Below are 14,674 nucleotides of genomic sequence, written 5' to 3'. Positions count from 1 at the left end.
TGAAACTGACATCATATCTACTAAGCTGACCCTCTTCAGCTGTGGACCAGGCTTATGAAAAGCCTTATAGAAGTAATCACTACATATGAACAAGAGCTTTCTTCCCCTGAGATCTTTGGACCAGATGCTGATAATATTGATAAAATCAAGTGTCAATTTCTAGTCAATTTCTTGTTAGAAATTTTCAAATATTCAGGTATGTGAGTTTGGGAGCATCTGCTACAGATGGCTGGCATTTAATGTATACAAACATCCAAAGTGATCTTTGCCATGGAGAAGGCTGGGACTCAGCTGTCCTTGAGCTGCATCCCTGCTGACAGCCTCTGGTTACTGCTCTGCCAGAATTTTTGGGATGGAAGCATCCATGTGCTCTTGTCTGCTCAAGAGAGATGGCTGACTTTTTCCATTTGTATGGTAATCACATCCATCTTGAGCACATGTGCTAAAATCAGGCCTAGAGTGTTCAAAAGAAATCTTGCTTTCCTAAAGAGAGACCGTGGCACCGACTGCAAGTTCCAAGGGACGTAGCTGTCACTGCTTCCCTTAGAAGACACAAGATAAAGCAACGCTTTGCTGAAGCCTGTGCTGCAGGAGGCCAGCAGCACTCACCCGTGTGAGAAAGGCTGCAGAAGCTCTGTGGTGACACACAGACCCTGGTCCCAGATGGGACTGTCTGTCCCACAGAGCCCCAGGCTGGCTGCTGGTGACATGAGGGATGGAGCAGTGCCGGTGGCAGGACCGGCGCTCGGGAAGGGGGGCAGTGGGACAGCAGCTTCCCCAAGGCTTTGGCTGTGTCCCACCACCACCAGGGCACTTTCACAGATGGCTCTGTCCCCACACAGGGACACTGCACTGCCTCCAGGCAATGCTACCCCAGCAGTCGCTTGACAATGACACTTTGCTCTAATGACACACTCTCGTTCTCATATGCTGCTAATTATCCTCAGCTTTGCCTTCTGATATGCTCTTCCTCTCCCCAGAGATCTTTTTCTAAGTGTCTTTACTTTTATTTTATCTTCATTGACTTGCTAGCAATGCTGAGAGGAGAATGAACAGGTATTCAGGGGTTTAAATAAAAATCTACTTTTCTTACAAGAGCCCAAATAATAGAAGCAGCAAAACCATTTCTGATTTACTTCTACTAAAATGAACTCAGACTTGCCAAAACCAGCATTACTACAGGATAAAACCACCCAGAGTTTCATGGTGACAAACAAGGTAGGGAAAAAAATTGCTTGTAAAATTGTAAGCAGTTAAAAAGTGGGGAATACCAAGGTTACCTGATTTGCTTGCCTCCTCTAAGGTTTCTGCCAGCTAAAGGTCATACCAGGCAATCATTTAGCAAAGAATGAAAGCCAGGAGCCATTTTGTTTTCTTATAAATTTTCAAGCAATCAGTTTATGGTGTGTCAATCATAAAGACAGCCTGGGCAAAGAACAAAATGATCTGGAACAGAGGAAAACTGGACAGGGCAGAGGACACAGGGAAGTTGGGAGCCTTCCAAAGGCCATGCCTCTAGGCACACCTGCCACAAACCCAGGGCTTAACTGGAGTGAACCCTCTCCAAGGAACAGCACATACTGGTGGGAAGAGAAACCAGAACTAAACGTGTTTTGGAAAAAGCAAGAGCTGCATTCACTGCTCTCCCAGCGTAGCAGAACAGCAGCAGTGACTCAAGGTTCAGCAGGCAAGAATGAAAAAAGCACCCGGAGTCACGTGAGGAACATGTCCTTGTTAGCACTGCCTTTTTTCCAGTTAGCCTTCCAATGACCATCTCCCTAGAAAGCCACTTAGACATTTTCACTGAAGCAGTTTTCTCTGGTGAAAAGAAGCCAGCAGGGATGTCCTGGGGAAGTCACACATACACACATGCAAAAGCACGGGAGCACCAGGATGCGGCTGTCACAGGAGAACAGCAAATGGGTGGCCAGGCTTGCCTGGGCTGGGGCACTGCCCCCCTTCCTGCTGAAGACAAGCCCCATGAGAACCCAGGACAGGTATCAGAAAGCACCCAAATTCCCACCATGGCAGATGATAGAACCTGCCTTTTCCTTCATGGCCAGCATCAACCAGGGCCCTCTGGCTGGCTGGAGAGCGTCTTCTGCAGTGGTCTCACCAATTTCAGCATCCCTCCCAAAAAATCCTGGGATTATGAGAGACTCCAGCAGGCAGAGTCTGGGATCTACAACTACTCCATCAACAGGAAGAAAAAATGAAGCTAATCCCAGTCATCTACTTCTTCTTACCCCTCTTTTTTAACCAACTTCACGATCTTAAATACCATCACACACATTTACTAAGGGCAAATGCTCCTGAAACAAAGGACGGGGAAGAAGAGACACAAGGAACTCTCTACTCCTGGAGCTAAGAGATGTAGACTTCCCTAGAGCTTGTAGCTGCTCCTTCTGAAGTCCAAATTCTGTTGATATCAGGGCTACATCTACTGCTCAGGGGTCTACAGCAGCAAAGCATCAGCCATGAGGAATCCCTGTGACAAAACCTTCAGCTCAGAAGGGACAACTACCCAGATCCAATGTCCACCTGGCTCAATTGTCAAAGTGCTGCACAGGAATCTCAGTCACAGCAGAAATAATCTACCACCAGAGTAAGAAACCCGAGTTTCCTGAATTCATCTCTGACAGTCCCTCTCCCTCATTACACATCCTCCTCCCCTTCAGTGGGGCTGAGCACAGAGGGGCTGTAACAGGGCCCCAATAGAGACTGATGGTCTAGAAAAACTCAGCTGGGAGATACAAACATCTCCCACAACAGGGCAGAGCCATGGAGGCAATCCTAAAGGAGGGACAATTTGTGAGAGGAGCAGGATTTTGTGCTGGGAAGGTGGGAAGAAACTCCTTGCATTATGCCAAACTAAAAATGAATTATTCTGACCCCTTTACTGCAGTGGTTATCCAATGACCATTCAATATTTCCACCCTAGGCAAAGACATGTTTTCTGAGAAAGATTTACTATGTTAGCTTGGGCAGTACTTCATAAGCTTATCTTACAGTGAAAACACACTTCAGCAACCAGGATCCAGTGAAACTGCATTATAATCTCAGTGTTTTCCTTTCAGCGATTATCTGACAAACCAAAACTGTAATAGCCTTACTTAAAAAAAAAATTAGGCACTAGACACAAAAAGCAACTCAAATTAGTTATGTTATTACCAATGAACAGATCCAGCACACTTGGAATTTGCCTCCCTCTGTAAGAGATCCATTTAGGCAGCTTCAATACACACTTAGATTTGCCTGACAGGCATTCCTAGGTCAAACATTACTTTTTTTTAAATCCCCCAAATTTCCTTTTACAAATCAATTACCATCACATTATAAGGTGGCCAAAGTGGACCAAAAATCATCAGACTAGAATTCTAATTTCTTATGACAGATCCAAAATTATTTTCACTAGGTTTGCATTGGTCACTGTGGAAATTTGCAATTCTGTCCAAAAAGAATACAATTAAAGATGCAGTATCCACTTGCAAATGAAAATATATCATAGTTTCAGATCTCAAACACAACTTACTGAAAAAGAAATCTCCCTCCCTGAATGGAAAAAGCCAAGTTTTTTAAGAAAATACTTCAATGTTCAATGTTTGCTACTTCAGCTAGAAAAAAAAAAAAACGTACTTGAGAAGCAGGGTTACTCTACATGGGAGTATTTAAGAATCCCATCAGAAAATACTGTTCTTCAGCTCAGTGCTCAGACACCAGCAGAGCTGTAAACCTTTCAGTGGCAAAGCCAACTACTTACTAATGAAGCAACAGCACTCAGGTTCTCTGATGTCAGTTTCAAGAAGCAGTTTTCAGGATATTATGTTTTAGTACCAAATACCTGAGTGGTGTAAAACGGACTGATTTATTGTAAATATCTCCTGACACTGTGTGTCACACGCACAAAGGATGTGTTTTTGCAATTCTGTCTATATTAGGACACAACAGACACTAGGAAACAATACTCCCTTCACTCCAAAAGTGATACATGCATACCCAGAGATTTGCTCTGGGCTACACTATTCTGCTACAATCTTAATTTTTAGGGATAACAAGAAGGAAATGTTGTTGCTTAGAAGAAAGTACAAGGACTCTTCATATTCTGCAATTGATGGTTTCTTGGCACAGAACAGTTTTTTTCTTCAGAACACAAAGCTACCAAAAGGTAGGGAAGAAGGAAAGTGCAGTTTCACTGGGTACCAGGTACTATCCAAAACTGGTAACTATTTTAAACACCTTATAAGTAGGATCACCTAGCAAAGTTCACAGAAAAAGCAGTACTTTGTCTTTATACCTCCCCACCCAGAGCCTTCCACCTGTGATGGAGGAAAGACAGATATTTCACTGCAACAAGACTTAAGCCAACAGCCTTGGAATTTAACACATGCTGCCTGTCCAAAATCAGCCTAACAGCTCCCATGTGCAATGGAAGAGGGCTCTGCAGTAAGAAGCAAAGCAGCTCCAAACCATGCAGCACTCCTGAGCTGTCTCACTGCAGAGCTGTGTGTCTAATGAACAGGACTAACCTCCTCAGAGATGTTTATTTTTGAATACTCATTTAAGCAAACTCACCCTGCCACAGCTGTTCATGTCTTAACACCTGAGCATGCACACCTGCCTGCCCAAGGGCACACTGAAGGGAGGACTGGGAGACTCAGATGATTAGCATCAAGATTTTTGGAGATGCACAAGCAGGAAGAGACCCTCAGAGAGGGAGAGAAAAGGCTTAATAACAGATGTGTGGAGCACAGACAAGCATCTGCAATAGCAGAGCAAAGGCAATGTGAAGATGTGAGTACAGCTGGCTCCCTCAGACATGCAAGGCAGCCAAGCATGTAATTATTTACTTATATTTAGCCACCTCCACAAGGAGGGATGGAGGAGATGGCAGAAAAATGAGACAAGAGTGTCACTTTTTCTTAGAACCCTCCAAGTCTGATGCACAGCAAAGACCAACATAATTTTGGGAAGCTGCCTTCTAGCCCAGCAGATAGATCACAGAAACATTGCTACAACCATAGCATGGCTACACTGACCTCCTGGCTGTCTCATGTCCTTGAGAAGCACTCAGTCAGCAGAGGGGTTGGAAGCCTTATTGCAACAGAATTAAACCTACAAAAAATCAGGTGGTGCTGCAGCCTACAGAAATATTAATAACAAGCAAAACTAAAATGTTACAAAAAGAATTCCATTGAGTATTTTGCCTATTTACTTAATGTTCTTCCTTCCTGCAGGTGCATTTGTTCCTGAAGTCTGTGTGTCCAATATTACTATTCAATGGAAAATATGTTGGCTGAATGAATCCTAATCTGCTTCATCCTGGAAATCTTGCTGTAACAATGACCATACTCTGTTTATCTCCACACCCACCATTCAGTCTCAGTATCATGCCCTCTCATTCACTTGACCTAAACATGTAACTCAAAGGAGAAACATAGGTGAACTCAGGAACATATGGTAATATGCTGAACTTAATCTAATTCCTGTTACCTAATTGCCTAAGTAATTTATTTTTTCCAGTACTTAAGAAGTGACTTGGGAGTCAAGATAACTTACTAGGGAAGAACAGTGTAAGGAACTTTCCCAACATTAACTTCTATTGCAGGCTTCAGCTTTACAACAAAAGAATAACTGGAGCTTTTTCAGCCCATAGCATTTAATCCATGCAACCATAAAGCCCAATTTGTTCAATACCAGTAGAACACTTCTCTTCAGTTGCTATACTGTTTATTCTGCTAGAAATGTATGCTGTCATTTAAGAAATGTTATAGCAACAACCAGAAGAGCTACATCCAGAGAGCCATAAACATGAACCTAGGATAAGCTAATACAGAGCTGTCTCGAACAGCTGAAACTGCTCCAGCTTCTCTGCTGGCTTTCCAGGCTTCAGCAGAGTGAAACTGATCCGATTTTTGACAGTTCCACCTCAAGGATTTCTATTAAAAGCCATGTAACTGAGAAGATTTCCTGGTGAGCTTTCACTCTGCTGTGGCCTAGAAATTTTAAGAGCTATGCAGTGGAGATGATCCATCTCCAGAAGGCTGCAGGCTAGGAAAGAACAGTGAAGCTCCTTAAAAGCACTCAGAGTGAACAGGAGCCTCTGGAGAGGAGGGAGAACACCACTTGTTCCTTCCAGCAGCCAGTGAGGTTGGTGGACTCCAAATATGCCAGACTTCATGGCTGCTAAACGGAAAGGCTGAGCCTGAGCAGAGCAGAGCTTCAGCTCATAATCCAGATTTTTGTCACCATAATTTCATCTACCAGACCTGGCCAAGGAGAGGAACAGCAGTAACTCTCTGAACTCTGCCTGGGCCAATACAAGACATTGGTAACTGCAGGACCCCAGGTGCCAGAGGAAAGCACAAAAGGCAAGTAGGCACCTTGTAAAGCTTAAAAGGAGAGAGAGGACACAAAAGCACTAGAGGGGACATGGAAGTGCATGAGAAGTGCAGAACTGCAAAACAGAGACTAAACTCTGCATTATAAATCCATTTTTCTGTTTTGCTAGAAAGATCCAAAAACCCTTCTAAGCACTGACCCTAGAACATCACCTGGAGAAAAGAAAGGCTTGATGCCATTATTACACAACCATACAGTGAACTTACCAAACACCCCCATTTCAGTTAAGTCAAGCAATCCTGAAATACTCAAAATACAGCTCCAGTCAGCAGCAGTATGGACACCAAGCAATTTTAGGTTACCATTTCTGATCTTATCAGGACTACTAGAGACTGACAGTCACATTTGACTTGATAAAGATTGACCTCTCCACCTGGTGAATGCTGAACAGACAGGGACACATGAGCAAATTCTGCAGCAGCTTCCAAATTCTGTTGACCCTACCCATTATCCATTGGTTACCCAGTTCATGTGAGCCCACTCTGCCTGTAAATGAGCTATTTCTGTTCAAACTTCATTACGTCAAGGCAATGGGCAAGCTTCAGACATTCACATATCCAAGCTCTGATTTGCAGTAGGGTAGGTGTAAGTGGAAATCCTGAACAAACAAAACTCTCTGATTGCTGCCAGGGCAGCCAGTCCACCAGCTTGATGACTTCCACCCCCGTGGGAAGCAGGATATTTTGTATATCTGGTGGAGTAAGATCTCCCATGAGAAGAGCTGAAAAAAGCTGAGCAAACGAGTTAGACCAGGATAGCTTCTGGCATAGAGACACTTCTTTACAAACTTTTATTTGATATCATTTTGCTAAAGAAGGGCTGAGGCACTTTTATGAGAACAGCTGCCATTCTCATGAGTGCAAGTAGCTGCTACTGTTCAATTGCTGGTCTTTCTTTATCACAGAAATCTGATTCCAATATTTAACAAGAGACAGCTCACATTTGTAGGAAACTCAAGTGACTCACAGTCTGTGTAGGGATACAGTATCATAAACTATTCTGTACAGAACATTTTGCACTTTTCCCAGGTTGAGAGATACAGAGTTTCCATTTTTTATTACATATTGAAATGGAATATAAAGAAAATCCTCCTACTGCAGTGAAAAGTCACAGAAGTAATGTATTCTAGGCCAGCAGTAAATGATAAAAGTTACATGACCTCCTTTGCAGTGGTCAATGTGAATAAGGATTAAGAATTACAGACCTGGCAAAGGTCATTTTGACTGGTGAATGAATTCTGTGGACAGTAGTAACACAGGGTAAGCTGAGGTCTCGGGGTACAACACAGAGGACTTGCATGTCAGTACCAAGCACTACAGGGAATTAATTTTTTCTGTGTACACACTGGTGATTTAGACTACTGCTAGGATGCTATTGCCTTGTTCTCTTGCCACATTTCAGTAGGGAACAGAAATCCCAAAGAGGGTTTGAAGGACTCTATTAAGGAAGCTGAGAAACTTTATTCAGGGTGCTCATTCTTACTGTCTTTTTAAGGAAAAAAAAGCAGAAAGTTTGTTCAGCATATAGATATTTACACTTTGGAAATACATCTGAAAATCCAAGAGAAAAAGATATTTTCAACTTTGCAAGACCAAATGCCAAAGCTTAACATTCAAAAAATTTAACTGTGGAACAGGACAGTATTGGTCTTTGTGTAGAAGCAGGTGCTGGAGAGGAGAATGGCTGTCACTTCCTCAACTGAAGACTTTTCAAAGATGATCTTTAACCCCAACTCTTTGCAAGAAAAGTCCAGATAAGCAGAGCAAACTCATTTGACTAGGACATCTTTGGCAGAGTGAAACCAAATATGAATTTCTATTTAAATATCCTTGAGCAAAGCAAGACTGACTCACTTTTATGAGCACAAGAAAGTACATGGGCTGAGAATTAGGCTGAGTGCAATGGTCTCTTCACTTCCATGGACTTCCCTCTTGCTTATCTCATCCCTTCTGGGGACTCAGGAGTAGAAAGGCAGGAAGCACAGCTCTCATAACAGCAGCACAGAAAACAGATCCAACATGTGAGTCTAAGGCTGCAGACATGTGCATAATAACAATTTCTACCAGTTTGCCCTAAGCCCCACAGAGGCACAGGAAATCCAAGGTACAATGACTTCAGGGAAATTCAGTCCCTCAAATCTAGGCCATAATCAGTGTACACAATGTTTCATGCTTCAGAGCTTCTGACAGTGAGGGCCAACCCCAAAATTCTTTGCCCCAGCGTGTAACTAGAGATGGAGAGGGTGACTGTGCTCTGGAGAGGAACAGAGCCATGAGAAGGGACGGGATCCAGGCCAAGGAAGAAAAGACATCAAAACAGTTTGCGCTCCCAGAGTGCTCTTATTTGAATGACGCATCTACTTTTATTCTTCATGGTTCATTCTGACCATGGGCATCAGAACAGATGAGCCAGCAGAGATATTGTGCAATCCTACTCCTGCATCAGGAAGGACAAAAGGCATCTTGCAATTGAGAGCAGACAACTGCAGGGCTTGTGTTCGTGAACAAAGATTTGAGCACAGTGTCAACCTGGCTCTGGGTTTTTTGCCCAGAATAAGTAAAATGTCCTTTTGATTCCATTACAGTAGTTATGGATATTTTTCACCTCCAGAAATCTTGTGGGTTTTTTATTTAGTTTGAATTTTGGCAGGTCTTTTATATATATATATATATATATATATATATATGGATCTTTTTATAAATATACACATACACACACATGTATGTAAGGAAATACATACAATAAGTGCACATGAGAACATAATAGACTGTTTCTTGATTTTGTTTCATTAATATATTATCTTCGATAGAATCTTTGGCCAGTTTGAAACCTTCAAAAAACCCTTCCAAAAAAGGAAGAAAGCCCATCACAAGTGCTCATTTAAGGCTTGTGCTGGCCACAGAAAATTCCTCCTGTTCCCTTCAGTGCATAAGGCCATACAATGGGACTGTGTGATAAGCCCTGCAAAGCAATGCTCTCAGGGAAAGCAAGCAAAGCACTGGGTTTGGTGGGTCAGGAAGAAATCCCCCCATGAATCCCAATTTCCATCCTGCTTTACTGCAGTAGATGTTTCCAGCAGAAGGGATGTAACATGAAAGAAAAGTCTCACATGTAGGAAGTTCAGCAGCAACAGCAGCCAAGCAGCTCTCCCAGGAGAGGCCCACATCCCCAGGGAAGGGCACCTGCACCCATCACAGCCCAGCCCTGCAGTGCCCTCCACCTCCAATGCCAGCACCACCTTCCTGTGCATGGCCTTAGGAAGTCCAACTGATTTTACCCTCTGAGATTCAGTTCTACCTTTAAAAAGTGTGTTTAGTGCTTTTAAAAAAGCATTTTGAGCCACACCTGTGAAGGCTGAATTTGCCAGGATTTTTTCTTTTTTTCACGACAGTTATCAGTGATGCTAGAATAACTATAGCTGTTTTCCAGGCAAGACTGAAAATCTGGATAAGTGATGATATGAGAAATTGTATGAAGGACAGGATACAAGCCAAAGCAATCATCAACTACTCAAAAACACCTTCAGAAAAATCAGCATCATAAACTTTATATGTATAAAAAAGGGATGGTATTAAAAAGCAGAGAAAGAAGAAAGTAGGGAAAACTCCATATGGGTTATATGGCCAAGAAGCTGAAGCAAATATTAAAAGAGGTGATAGCAAAACACAAACTCAGCAGAAATTTAACTGGCACATCCACACCAGCCACAAAGCTTGTTAAGGATCAACATGGAAAGACCTTGAAAACAAAAGAAAACAGTTGGCTCAGGCAACTGCAGTGGAAAAGTTGGATTTCAACTGTGCAGACACTAAGCTGATCTCACATTTGTCCCACAAATATTCTCCAAAGACAAAATCAAATGGCAAAACCCTCTCAGATGGCACAGATTTTGAGAGATGACTTGATAACTTCCAACACAGGTCACTCTAGAGCATCTCGAGGAACTATGATGCACCAAAAAAAAATAACTCTCATCAACTCTTTAAACTAAAGAACAGTCACACAACTAAAGTAAAATACTGGCTCAAGCCTGTATTTATTTTAGATGCTGGTATCAAACTAGAAAGTACTTCTACAATGTTTAATTTGGCACTGCTATCAGAAGCAACAAAGATGCAACAGACACAACATGTGACTCAGGAGAATTGTTGAGTCAAAGCTGCCCAGTGGTGTGCAGCTGCAATAGACTGCAAAACAGCTGGTGTTAAAAACCACCTGTGTACAACATCCACAGACAAGATGAGTAACTCCCAAATCAACTTGTATCCTGGAAAGGAATGGAACAAGATATGAGTTGGTTCATGTGCCTTGGCAGGAACTCAACAGTGGAGAAGGAAATAGCATCACAAACTGGTAAGGTGGCAGGTCCATTCATGAGGTGAAACCAATGCTTTGTCATAAAATCTACAACACTTCCTTCAAATATTATTTCCTGTTTTATTAACAGATGGGTGTGAAAAATGGAAGTCTACCAATGTTACAGGCAGGGGTCTGTGCATCTTCAAATATCTCAGGAAAACACAAGGTATTAAATAGGACAGCTTTATAACCACCACCAAGATTTGTCAGAGTCCAACAATTACTTGGTCCTAAGTTACTGCCACCTCTTCTGGACAACTGGGGCAAGCAACAGGAACACACCAGAATATCTGCCCCAGCAAACCTTTCATGGTGCATTAAACGTGCCAATTGTCAGAATCCTTTCAACACACAGCTCTTCAGGAAGGGATTTAATACTAGAAAGGACATGCAAAGCGCTGCATAAGCGTTAGTTTTGGGACAGGGGAGCCTATTTTATTTTGCCCTAAGCAACACTTGATGGCTTGGATGGAATTCAGATTCAGAATAAAATAGGTTTGCCTTCAAAACAGATCGCATAATTGGCTTTAGGTTTTAGTGCAATTTTCTTTATAAACAGACCAAATCTTTAAGTTGCTCATAACTCAACTGTTTGAAAACAGCAACAAACTTAACTGCCCCCAAGGAAATATATTCTTATCCCCAAACTGAGACACAGAGATTGGCCGGCCAAGCTGCAAGGAAGGAAACCGCTACAGCAGCATCTTGAATTGAACAACAACCAGCAGTCCCCAGACAGCCCCGAGAATTGCAAATCTAAAGGTGTGACTTCTGTTTCGCAGATTTACTTTGCATCAATCAAAGCTACATAAACCCCAGCCATTAATATCCATTCAAAACCATGAAGACAGTATAGCAGAAAGGGATAGAAGTGATAAGGCATTAAAGCTTTTATGCCTGTATTTTATATCTTGCAGCAAAGCGAGGCAACCAAGTAATACTTCAACAGTTTGCTCAAATAAAGGCCTAAAATCAGCAACCTGATCTACTCACCCTTTTCACCAGTATCCAGGGAAAGTTTCTTAATGTCACCAGTCAACATATCCTGCAAGTGGTCTTGTCCATGCTCTGCATCATTATCATCAAATTGAGCTTCTATAATGACATCCGGACTTTGAGCATCGCCTTTCGCTCTCTCTTGTGGAACACAAGTCCCCAGCATGTCCTCAGGGACGTCTGATTCATGTGTGACTTCTGTTTCTTTGTCACTACCATCTGGCTTTATTACCTGAAGGAACAGGGGATTAAAAAAACAGAGGCAAGCTAAATCACTGGACTGAAGAAAGAAAACATTATCTTTCCTTTTTCATTTGCATCCCCAAGGAGCTGACAATGAATTGTGGGTGGCTGGTGGCGCACTGCAATTGCGGTGTAATTAGCCACAGATATTGCACAATCAAAAGAGGTACCTCAGTAGGATAAAGACTGGAACGGCAGAGCTTTTGCAATACCTCAACTGTGACAATAATGTATCCAAAGTGTATCTAGAGCATAACCATACAGTTCCTGCCAAGCCTCTAATCAGCTCAGCAGAAGTTAGGAGTAAACACAGGCAGGGAGGAGGATACACTACAATTTAATAGGTTGCTTAGACCATTGTTCACCAAGATACACTAATCATCCTGGGATGTCCCAAAACTTAAGCAGTTCCAGTGAATGCTGGGATCATGTCAAAGCTCCTCCACACAATTAGGAACAGACTGAAAAAGCAGAGATTAGAGAACATGGTGCCCTGTGACCTGTGGAAGAACTGGACTGTGGCAGCTTGGTAACGCACCAAGCTTTACATTTATTTTAGGCTGTTTTTATTGTTAAAGGCACTCAGTTATTGCCATTACTTATACAAATTTCCAAATCAAATTACTGAAGAAGAGCCAACTATCAGTGAAGCAGACACCAGGCCTTGATGGCATCCCTCATTGCATGTGACAGGGTCAGAAACTGTTCCAGCTCAGAACATAATGACCAAAGTGGTTGACACCTTGGACACACAAGGCTTTACCAGCATCCTTCATGCAACCAACAGTGAGCTGCAAACACCTACACAGCTGGAGAACCTAGATCCAGGTTTCAGTTTCCAAAATGTTTATGTTTCACTCAAGCTATGTTACTTCAGAGTGAGATGAAAATCAGTACAGAATAAGAAATAACCTACTAAATATTAAAATCACAAAGATACTGGGTGACTCCATTCCAATGCCCTCCCGGTGACTGAGCTCCCCTCCAGCTGGTGCTGGTGTTTGCCAGGCAGGTAATTACACAGAGCTCCTCCAAGGTCCCCAGTCCTCAGCATCATAACCCAGTACATGACAGCAACAACTCATGCCACCAGCAAGGCAAGTGAAGGGCCTTTTAAATGCAATAAAACAAGAGAAACAACTTTCTGGTAATATACTTTATATGAACTATATAGTTGCTAGAAATAAGCAAAAATAACCTCAACAGGTGCTACCTGAAGGCAACTGTTCCAAGTAAGAAAACAGAAGTCAAAAAAACTCCACAGATTATTCTTTAGTAACTAAAAAGCAAATAAATCAAAATCAGACCTGTACAGGGAATACTTTTACAGCTTTACATACAAGGAGCTACAGTCATGCTTTCAAGCAGTATCCATTTCTTTGTAAGCTTTTCACAATACATAACAGAAATAAAATCAATTTTAAAATGGGGCTGAATTCAAGTCTTTAAAAATAAAAAAATCAAATGACATTGCTTTGAACTCTTGTTACCTTTTGTGACTCTTCTTTCCATCTTTATTTTCAGTTTTTAACATGTATATAATTTGTTACCATAGCAGATTTTGACTCAAACATTAAATTGTGACAAAAAAAGGGAAAAAGTTTGGCAGAATGTTGGAAAATGGCTGATTATTAAACCTGGCTACATTTGCTACATAAAATACTGACACACAATGGTCTGGGCAAGAACAGTCTATTAGATTAGAGAGCTGACAAGGCTCCACACGCTATGACTCTGCCAGTGTACCTATCCAAAAAGAAAACCAGTGTCAACAGTAATGTTTGGACCCTACCATGGTCAGATGTGGATCTCTTCAGCTCTTAAATTTCAATTGCACCAGATGTGTGCAAGTGTGCAACTGCAGCAGGAGTTCATATCCTTCAACCCCTTCAAGTTTTGCCTGCATTTTTTTCTCTCCCCAGTCTTTCTTTGGAGAGTGTGAGATCTGCTTTGGGTCCTAAACTAGTATGTTTTCTATATGTAAAGCAGCAAATAACATCAAATAGATCTTAGGAAAGGAAACACTTCTCTAGAATGTGCACTGGAGGGGTTATGCTTGAAGAGTTTATGTGGTTATTAAAGAAGGCAGCAGATACAGATTTCATTTTAAATGCTCTGTGCTAAAATCACTGTGCTTCCCCCAAGCTAGAGGACACACACTGCTGCCACCAGTAATGATGATACCCCAGCTGTGACTACCTAAATCCCCAGTCACACATTTCCTTATGCGTTTTCAAAAGCATTTTTCAGTAAAGTTTTCCAGAGCCCACAAAACCATAACCTCCATGCACAGTAGATCAGCAAAATGTCCAGATGCTGGCAAGCCTGGGTGATAGGATTTGTTTTCTTTTTATGGCCAAGATAGATCATTAAGACTGACCTCATACATAACAGAGCAGGGAACTTCACCCAAATTTCTCATATCACACCAAAAATTTAGGGAAGCTGTACATCAGAAAACTGGAAAGCTGCATAAGACTCTACAAAATCAGGATATCAGTAGATACAATTACTCCTTTAAGATGATCAGAGCTGCTGGCCAGCATGAGCTCATCACTCAAATTCCAAAGAGCAGGATCCTTCTGTCTATGAGCAGCAGAAAATCCAACCATGACATATAAAGCATTTCTTACAAGTGGCATCTCAGACTCAAGAATCTGATGATATTGCATTCTCC

At 42.0% G+C, this 14,674-nt stretch overlaps 1 protein-coding gene across 3 annotated transcripts in view; it reads right to left on the bottom strand.

Annotated features, from left to right (window-relative positions):
- DIS3L2 (DIS3 like 3'-5' exoribonuclease 2) overlaps window positions 1-14,674 on the bottom strand; it is a 180,275-nt gene that overhangs the window by 110,810 nt on the left and 54,791 nt on the right. For all 3 annotated transcript variants that reach the window (XM_071437863.1, XM_071437864.1, XM_071437865.1), the window contains exon 7: window positions 11,752-11,986. In XM_071437863.1, the coding sequence (XP_071293964.1) occupies window positions 11,752-11,986 (235 nt within the window). The remainder of the gene's footprint in view (window positions 1-11,751; window positions 11,987-14,674) is intronic.

This window comes from Agelaius tricolor, unplaced genomic scaffold (assembly GCF_023055355.1).
Source record: "Agelaius tricolor isolate 1412-34295 unplaced genomic scaffold, bAgeTri1.0.p SCAF_12, whole genome shotgun sequence".
NCBI lineage: Eukaryota > Metazoa > Chordata > Aves > Passeriformes > Icteridae > Agelaius > Agelaius tricolor.
The sequence above is the reverse complement of the archived record's forward strand: the minus strand, read 5'-3'. Positions and strand labels throughout refer to the sequence as shown.